This window comes from Arachis hypogaea, chromosome 11, assembly GCF_003086295.3.
Source record: "Arachis hypogaea cultivar Tifrunner chromosome 11, arahy.Tifrunner.gnm2.J5K5, whole genome shotgun sequence".
NCBI lineage: Eukaryota > Viridiplantae > Streptophyta > Magnoliopsida > Fabales > Fabaceae > Arachis > Arachis hypogaea.
In genome coordinates this window covers 1,413,745-1,424,061 of record NC_092046.1, presented here as the reverse complement: position 1 = coordinate 1,424,061, position 10,317 = coordinate 1,413,745, and the positions used below count along the sequence as shown (strand labels likewise).

The 10,317-nt window shown below is 29.8% G+C and overlaps 1 protein-coding gene across 2 annotated transcripts; it reads right to left on the bottom strand.

Moving 5' to 3' along the window:
* Positions 1–289: 289 nt before the first annotated feature.
* LOC112719754 (ACT domain-containing protein ACR4) lies at positions 290–4,250 on the bottom strand. 2 transcript variants are annotated; one of them, XM_025770436.3, is made up of 8 exons: positions 4,080–4,250; positions 3,349–3,433; positions 3,218–3,263; positions 2,965–3,079; positions 2,660–2,727; positions 1,944–2,534; positions 1,726–1,830; positions 290–990 (listed from the first exon to the last, which is right to left on the bottom strand). In XM_025770436.3, exons 1-8 carry the CDS (start codon positions 4,081–4,083, stop codon positions 646–648), a joined length of 1,359 nt encoding a protein of 452 aa, XP_025626221.1. In that variant the 5' UTR covers positions 4,084–4,250; the 3' UTR covers positions 290–645. The 2 variants fall into 2 exon arrangements, with proteins under 2 accessions (XP_025626221.1, XP_025626222.1); XM_025770437.3 differs by having other exon boundaries at positions 3,349–3,421; positions 4,080–4,245.
* Between the last annotated feature and the right edge of the window lie 6,067 nt (positions 4,251–10,317).

Below are 10,317 nucleotides of genomic sequence, written 5' to 3'. Positions count from 1 at the left end.
AATATATATAGGTAATAATTTTGATTAAAAAAATGTACTTGATTTTTCTTGTAAGATTAATACCTCTAACAAGAATGAACCTTTCCCTTTACCTAGATTTCTATATTCACAAAAAGTTCCTATATTTTAATTTATTTTCAACATCTAATTTCCTAATGTAAAGTAACACATGATTTTTATACTGAAGATATATAAAACTTAAATCCAATTAATGTTATTAAAAATTATATATATTCAAATAATGTTCCTAAATTTTTCTAATTAAAAAAAAAAAATTCAAGAACAAGAATGAAGACACCAGATAAATCAGATCATGGTTGAGAAATTTATATACAAATTGTTTGATACTTGACCTAATTGTTTCAATTGAATTACACAAATAAGGCTCAACCTGCTATCAACATCAATAATCCAACTTTATGATTGGATCCAATGATGAACAACAAAACCAAACCTTGAGAACAGAAACTTGAGGCTTGAATTTACACAATATAATTGTATCTAAAAAGGGTTCAAATCTGCTACTAGGGTTCCTAATTCCCTACACTAAAAAGTCACACTTTTCCATGTACAAGAAAATGAAATAGATAGTGATAGAATCAGAGAAGAAGAGAGCATATTTTACACTTTCACCAAACCTTATTCTCATGAATAAGACTTTATCAAACCAAAGTTAACAAAGGACCTTGATTTGAAAAACCCACCAAAGAGGAACCTTGTCGGAGAATCCTGCGTCGTTGCCGGTTCCAACTCTTCCGGCCTACCCTTTACTTTTAGTATGGTGTTTCCGATTGCTTGCCGAATGGTGTCTATGGTTTTAGAATCTACGGGGCAACCGGATGCGCCACTAACATAAAATGTGTTAACGGCTTTGCCACCTTTGGTCGTCACTTCCGCCCTGTTAACTGTGAGGCTGTTCTCTCGAAAGATACGCGTGACATCGGACAGAAGTCCGAATCTGTCGGTTGTGCAGAGTTCTAGCTTCAAACCCTAATATGAAGAAAGTAATACATTAATTTTCAGATTATATGAACTGAAATAGTTTTCAAATCTTCAAATATTTACATCATTCTTTATGGTATTTACTGTGTTGCTTGCAATAATTAATGGATTTAATTTCTGTGCACTATCAGCATATTAAAAAAAAAGAAAGAAAAAATTAAAACAGGGACTTTTGATGTACAGCCACTTAAGTGGTAAATTAACAATTAAAAAAATTTAATGATCACAACTCACAATAACAGAAATACATACATGTAATACAAATATTTTGGATATCTACTTTTAAGGTTTGTTTATTTAGCAGGAAAAAAAAGAAAACAAAAATATGCATGACTTGCATTTTGTATAAATAATTGAGAGATGAGTATTTATAGGGTAGTAAGACTTTTGGAGCATAGAATATTAATTAATTTAGCAGAATCATACAGCGAAAGTCAAACCATAAAACATGATGGGTCATTTTCAATGTATGCTAGCTTCTGATTGAAATAATGCAGAAAATTCAGAAAATATAGGCTGAGTTTGGTTCTGATTCTTTTTAGAGAAAGTGATTTTAGTGAATACTGATTTTACAGAGAAGCTACTTTACTTATCTTTTCCATAAAGATTTCAAATTAATTATTTTTCTTTAAAATTCTGATCATAGTATAAACTTATGCAAATACATAAAAAGTGAAATTTTTGCTAGAAAAAGCGGAAAACAAACACACCCTAATGACGTACCTCGGATACTCTTCTCTGAATTGCAGCTTCAAGACACTGAATCACTCTTTGTCTTTCTGCATCCGATTTTACGGGGGATCCATCTATGTGTTTAATGTAATATTCCTGCATATAAAGACAGAAAGTATTTACCATTTTGCTTCATAAATGTCATTTAAACATATCGAAGGAATACACATGGTGCTCCAAGCGTGTATATGAGCATAATACATTAATACCTGAAATGCATTTGGACCCTCCGTATCGATACTTGCATGGAAAACCACATACTGCATATCTGTCAAAGTACAAACAATATCGAACAGAAGCTTTGCTCGATCCTTGCATCGGATAGTAACAACAGAGTAATCTTTGTCGGACCAATTCACAACGGTCACTTTTGGTCTTCTCTTCTCATCAAACTCATTGTCGTCGGGTCGTTCATAATCCCTATCGGCAAACATCATCTGGTGAAGCCTTCTATCAGTATGCGTAACTTGTTCGGTGACTACACTGCTAGCTCCCCTGACTTTGTTGCCACCACCAAGCACATTGGCTAGGAGTTCTTTAATTAGTGAGAGCCTTTGAGGGTCGGTGATTGCAGCGCCGGTTTCTTCGTCCGTTACATGCATCACGGAGGCTGCACGGGTATTGTGAGTCCACACCTCTGCATTGATTATGTTGCACTTGAGGTCAGTTAGCACCGCACTCACTTCTGAAAGCAATCCTGGCCTATCGCTTCCCATTAGTTCTATGGCGGTGTGGTCCATAGTTTGCTTGACCCCGACAGATCTCATGGACGATGTACAGCATGATTCTGGACCGAGTGACTGAAAAGGATAAAACAAACAAGGTTGTCAAACTCGAGAACTCGTCGACTCAAATGATTTTAGGAGTTAATTCAAGAGCCTATTAACCACGGAAAACCAGTTCAAGATCACTGAATGAGTCTAACCTTTCGAATGTAGTCCAGAATAGCTTCATCCATGACCTTGTTTCCGTCCTGGTCAGTGACATTAAACACTGGTACAATATAGCAAAAAAATAAAGTTTTCTTGTCAAAATTTTTTTGATTATAAGTATATTATTAAAACATAAAGTATCATGGAAATTAAATTGAATAAGAAATCCTCATATCCCCAAATATCACACACATGCGCGCGCGTGCGCGAGTGCACACATATTGACCTAAAGTATAATATAGTTTCAGAATTCTCAATGTACTAGTACTAGCAAAAGCAAGTGCGAATTTGACATTACCATCCATGAACCATCCTCCATCTGAAGAGATGTAAGCCTTATTTACGATGAGGTTTAGATCGGTCAGAATTTGCACGACTTCAAGGAGTATTCCATGCTTGTTTGCACTATCAACCTGCGAAACAAACCGAATTTCGTTAGCAAAAGGCGCAAAACTCTTCAATAAGATGGCGAAAACCACGAATTATGTAAACAAAAATGAATTGCAGAACTCAAAAAATCAAAGAACTAGACATCGAATTCAACTCCATACCCTTATAACAGTGGCTTTCTTGCTGGATTCATTATCAATTACAACTCTGAAACGAGAATCACACAAGTCAACAAACATGTGGAATCAAAAATTCAAACTAAGGGGGAAAAAACTTGAAGAAAATTTGGTACCTTGGTGGATTCATTCTTCTGAAGAGTTTCTCATATTCATCATCCATATAGTGAGAGAAACTCATATTAACCTCTGAAATTAAAGCTATTTATGCATGAGACAAGATAAATCAATCAGATGAAAGAGAAACATAATATTGAATTATAAATACAATAAGAAAAAAACACAAACCCATAAAGCTATTGAAACTCAAAATTCCAAATAAAAGAAGTGATAAAACACAAGAACAACAAGTAAATGAAGGAAAAAAAACCAGAACCACAAATGAAAAAACGGTTGTAGATTAAGGGAAGTGTTAAGACACGTGGTGTGGCATAGCTGTTTAATAATTATGCTTAAACAGAAGAAGGAATCAAGGAACAGAAAAACTCCATGAGTGTAAACCAAACAAGACAAAGAGAACAAAAACTCAAATCAAATCAACACTATGAGAATAACAATTCACACTCTCCCTTTATTTATTTTCTTTCCTATGGAACCAAATAAAAAAAAGGAATTGATTGAACAAATTCGCTATTGCAAAGAACAGAACTTTCACTCAAGAAAAGAAAAATTCCCCCCAAAACGAAAACCCCATATTTTGTTTCTTAGCCATACAATTATGGATGCAAAGAAAATCAAAAAAGGAAAGAAAAAAATCAAACTTTATGTGGAAAAAGCAGCGATTAAGAAAACCCAGAAGGTAGAAGTAAGAATTGAAGGGTAGAATAGGGATTAAGATAAGACATACCCATTGGAAGTGTTGGAAGATTGGTGAGAAGAGAAGATGATAAGCTTTTGTTGTTATAAGAGAAAGAAAGAGAAGAGAAGAGAAGAGAAAGAGAAGAGTGCGTAGTAAGTGGTTACTATATAACTCAGCGCAGTCACACACCCCTATTTTGCTGCCTTCATATTCTAACTTAGGAAACTTAATATTTTATATCATATCTACCTTTTTTTTGGGGGGGGGGGGGGGGGGGGGGTGGGTGGTATAATATGCTGAGTTAATACTCTGTGGGGGGGGGGGGGGGGGTGGTATAATATGCTGAGTTAATACTCTGTACTGAAATTTTTGGGTGGAATTTAAATTGATTTCTAAAATTATAATGGACTCAATTTATATTTTACAAATTAATTATAGTAATTTATGTTAGTTTTTAACCAAGTTGGGTTGGTCTAGTGGTTAGCTCACTAGTCCGCTTAAGTAAGTGTCGGGGGTTCGAATCCCGCCTTGTGCATGCAGCAACCCATTGGCCAGCGGCAAACCCTTAAATGGAGCTCAGTACCGCGACGGATTAGTCTTTGACCTGTCGGGTTGGGGGATACCGTGGGAAACCAAAAAAAAAAAATTTATGTTAGTTTTTGAATTAATTTTTGTGAATAACGTATTGATTTTATAAATTAATTTATCAAATTTTAAATTTTTCGCTTAAATTTTGTGAGTGAGATCTATTAGACCTTTTATAAGTTTGACTAGCTTTTCAACATCTTTATGAGACGATAATAATAAGTTCAATTTAAAAAATTTGGGGCTTTGAAAACAACAGACAAACTTTTATAAGCTCTAATAAGTCTCGATCATGTGAAACTTGGGCGAGAAATCTAAATCGGAGCAAAAATTCATGCGAGTTACCATTACAAATTTTGAAATCTAACAAGTCCATTGAAATTTCGAGAATCAAATTGATGAGTCTAGTCTTAAATTTCAAGGACCAAACTAAATATTAACTCTATTAAACTAAGGACATTTAATAATAATAATAATAATAATAATAATAATAATAATAATAATAATCTAACACTATATAATAACAGAATTGCTACACATTCAAGTATTTTTTCATTCAAGTTTATTCAATTAGGTCCAATACCAACAAAAATCACTCTCATTAAAAAAAAGCGTAATTACATGCGTTTTTTTCTTCTTCTCCTCCCTTGCGGTTCTTCTTTTAAATACACGCATACGTCCTCTCCTCCTCTTCTTCTCCTCTTTCGTTATCATCATTATCAACAACACCAATATTTTGCTAATGGGTTATTTTTTCAATCGAATTGAATGGAATGTAATTGCTAAATTGAATTGAATGGACGCATGTGTTCTGAATTGAATTGAATTGATAATCTCTAAATTGTAGACACGTGTTTTTTGAAGTTGATTTTATATAATGGATAATGTTCCGTTCATTTAGTACTATACAGTTATTTCACCTTAATAACGTGTTCGGTTCATTATGCAGAAACCTGTTTTGAATTTGATTTTATATAATGGATAATGTTCCGTTAATTTAGTACTATACAATTGTTTCACCTTAATAACATGTTTGGTGCAAAAATCTGTTTTGAATGATTTTATATAATGGATAATATTCCGTTCATTTAATATTATACAATTGTTTCACCTTAATAACATGTTCGATTTATTATGAATTGAATTGAATTGAATAAATGGACGCATGTGTTCTAAATTGAATTGAATTGATAATCTCTATCTGGAGGAGGAGAAAAAGGAAAGAAGAAAAATCTGCGTGTGCAAATTTGGAAAGAAGAAGAAGAAGGAAAGAAGAAGAAGAACCTGCACGAATTTGGAAGAAGAAGAAGAAATACGAGGAGGAAGAGAAGGAGAAGGAGAAAGAAACGGAGAAGGAGAAGGAGAAGAAGGAAAGAAGAAAAAGCTGCGTGGACAAATTTGGAAAGAAGAAGAAGAAGAACCTGCGCAAATTTGGAAGAAGGAAAAGGGGAAGGAGAAGGAGGGCGTGATTTAAAAAATTGTTACAACAATTTGAATAGACTTAGATAAAAATTTTGTTTGAATGTAGAGATTTATTCTATAAAATATAGATATGCAAGAGAATTGGTATATAATTTTTTTTGGTAAAAATTCATATATAATAGTCTTTAAATAAAATTTGTAGTTAAAAACTGTTAGATAATTTAACATATTTAACTAAATTATTATTTAATATTTTTTAACAATTAATTTTACGTAAAAACAAATAAATGAGTTTTCGTTTTTTTTTTTCTAAAATATCCTTCATTATATATAATTTATAAAAAAATTATACTTTTACTATTTCAAAGATTGGAATCCAATTTTTTTTAGTTAAAAAATAAAAATTTACCATATCGACTAATCTTATCTTTTTTATTATTATATATATTTACTAGTAATAATAATTGTGTTTTAAAATAAATATTTTATTACCATTTTGTTAAATTTACAGTATGTGTTTTATTTATAATATCTAGACTAGATAGTATTGAATTTTCTTTATATATTTTTATTTTTATATATTTTTTTAAATTAAGAGTAAGATTCAAATTCTAAGATTTTTAAGTAAAAATAGAGAGATTATGTCATTTAAAGTATAGTTTAACCTTTATATTAATTCTACATGTGATGGGAGAAATAATGATGTGATGAATTAATTATACTATTAGAAGTTTATGTTTTTCTTCAAGGGCAATTTTGTCTATTCATGTAATCTAGATTTTATATGTTTTTCTTAGTTCATGTGAATTTTGCATTTTGGTTTTTTGTTTTATATATATTATGTGCTGTTTTGGGTATATAAGCTAAGGATATGGGATAATAATTAACCCCTTTATTTATTATTTAGAATTAAAGGTAAAAAAATATTTGCTAGCTGTGATTTCATGTTATAGAATGAATGTTTTGTTTTCAAGAACTTTTCAAACTAATATTTTATGTTTGTACTCTCTTTGTTTATAAGTGTACTAATTTAGCGTTTGAAAAAAAAAAGAAAAGAAAAAAAAAGAAAAAATTGCTAGTCGTGATTTATGCTAGAAAATGGAGATTTTGTTTTCAATAACTTTTCACAATCATATTTTATACTATAAACTTTTTTGGTATGTAAGTTAGGCAAATGATAATTTAATAATCTACATATTTTAATTTTTCCTTTCATGTTATTGCATCAGAAGAATTTCAGGGATTCATGAAATCCTGATGTTATAGTAATTTTAGCCATTAATTTTAATTATAAAAAATATATAATATATATTATTTGAAATTAATGATAAAAATTATTGGAATACTCATATTTTGGAAATATTTGAAAATTTTTTCTATTGCATATACAATTATACATGTATATAAATATAACTATTACTTGAACGAAAAAAATTGCTAAAAGATCAATATTTATTATTTTATATATTAATAGTTGAAAAATAAAAAAACATTTAAGTAGATACAAAAATTATTATATAAAATAATAAAAATATTATTTATACACTAAAATTACTTACTATATTTATATAAAAATATATGTGTAGTTTAATTTATTTTTAATATATTTTTTATATTACAATATATATTCTATTCTAGTGGCTGAGAGTATAATAATAACGATAACATATTAAAAATGAAAATAAATAACTGATTATCCATTTTTTTAATTTTAAAGAAGAGGTTATAACTAAAGAATCAATTTCTTTTTTAAAAATGAATATAAATACAATATATACGTGTGTATTTTCTTATAGTAAAATGATCGACTTTTAAAACAATCAAAATTAAAAAAAAAAATCAAAGCTTTTCCAACAAAATGTCAAACATTGGTCAATATTATACCGAATATTAGTTAAAAAAGTTATAGTATAATTGAATTTTATTTTTATTTTCCATTTTTAATTTTTAATATTTTTTTAATTTTATACAAAAATAAAAAACAAATTTTATTTTCTCTCTTAACAAATTGTTACAAACAAAAATCATTCAAAACAAAAAACATTCTTAAACTAAACCAACATTATTATTTTCCAATTTTTCTAGTAAAAATATAAGTTATAATTTATAAACATCTCGACACAACGCCAAATAATTATTTTATGGTCAAACAATGTCGTAATATACATACATGTGATTTAGAAGGAGTGTATAATATTAACGTTGTAATCACTCCACAAATCGAATGATCTATTTTGATATTAAATAGTTAAAGCATTAAAAAATTTTATAACATCAAAATTGAAGGGTTCGATTTCTGTCTTCAGAAAATTAAAATATTTTTTAAATTAAAATCGGACTCCAATTTTACTTTTCACACAATTATAAAATTTAAAATTAAAATCAGATTCTCTAATTTTTATTTTAAAAAAATAAAAAATAAAAAATAAAAAATAAATCAGACTTTGGTTTATTTTGGTAAATAATGTCCACATTAAAAAAAAGTAAAAAATACAATATATTTAAAAATATAATATTTTAGCCCTATATTTAAATTTTCCAACTCCGACACAATGTTCCACTTTTTTATTTTTTATATTGGATTAGTGGTGGTGTATAACCGCACTATGAGAGTGTAGGGTGCTTGACGGGAGTGTGGCACCTAGAAATCGTTGGGTCCGATTTTATGGCCCTTAAAATTTTTTTCCCTCTTGCCAATAAATCGTTGGGTCCGATTTCCTTGTGCAAAAGAAAAATCTGAACATTAAGCATAAAATCGGTGGGTCCGATTTCTATGCACTGCCCTCCATGAACCACAAATCGAACGGTCTAATTTGTGTCCCTTTTCAGCTGCAATAAATCGGACCGTCCGATTACTTCTCTTCACCTAAACGCCGCCACACCAGTATAAAACTCTCCATAGTTCCGTAACCGAGCATTACAACACAGTTGGTGTCATATCAAAAAAAATTAGCCCACAATGTTCCAAAAGACAAACTTACAAGGCTACAACTTGACCAAGTACCTTTCAAATAAAAAAAAAAGTAAAATAAAATACAGTAGCCACTCTCCACCAATCACTTTTTTTTTTCTGAATTTTCCATTAAAAAAATAAATAAAAAGAAGCACATTATTTTGGTACACAACATCGTGATAACTTGAGTCACTAAAATTGGTGGAAGAAAACTAATCAAAATGAAAGAGGAGATTAGGCGAGGGATCCCATGGCGCATGTTAGCAAGATACGGTCCAAGAACTGCGGAAAGCAATTAAGGAACCAAGTGGAGAGGAGCATATTTGCCTCTGCTAAAGTGCGCAGGTAGGTAGGGTCAACTCTCAAGTGTCAACTTCTTTTGTGGAGTGTAATGTTTTGTCGGTCTAGAAATTTTATTCTCATTATTGGACAAAATCCTATAATTGGTAATTGTTTTTTGAAATTGAAATTAAAAAATTGAAAATAAAAAGAAAATGAAAAGATACTTAGTTATCATCTATGAACATGTGTCTATATTAAACATAGGAAAAAATGACAAATAGGTCCCTGATCTTTTGTCCCGCGGACATTTCTGTTCCTAATCATTGAAAAATATTTTTAAGTCCCTGACCTTCACAAAATTTGGACGGATCAGTCCCTCCGTCCAAATGCCTCCATCAGGGACTGATCCGTCCAAGTTTTGTGAAGATTAGAGACTTAAAAATATTTTTCAATGGTAAAAAACGAAAATATATGCGGAACAAAAGGTCAGGGACCTATTTGTCCTTTTTTCTAAACATAGAGAATCAACTTTTTTTTTTTTGATAAATATTCAGTTAGAACTAAAGTAAGAGAAGAATGAGAGATATTAGAGTGATAAAAAAAAAAAATTCTACACATGATATATCTAATGATTTAGTAAGGGCATATAGTAAGGTTAAGAGACATTTTATGAAAGATTTTGGAGAAAAAAAATATTAAGAATTGCATATGATTGTGCAATTTAGAACATGCATAATGAAATTATAATTAATGTGAGATTCAAAGATAGTACGACATAAGAATTTTTTTTATTGTATAATATTACACCAAGAGTTATACATAAGTCTCTATATTTTTATATTAATTTTGAAGTTACATACTAATATATCTAATAAAAAAATTATAAAAGTATATAATAAACCTTCAAACTTCTTCTTATTTATGTTAAGCTCATAAATAAATAAATAAATGGTTTAAAGATATCAAATCTTCCTTTCATTTTCCGTTCCTCTCCTTCTAAATCATTCCATTTACTTTTTCTCGCAACTCTCAAACATGATATCT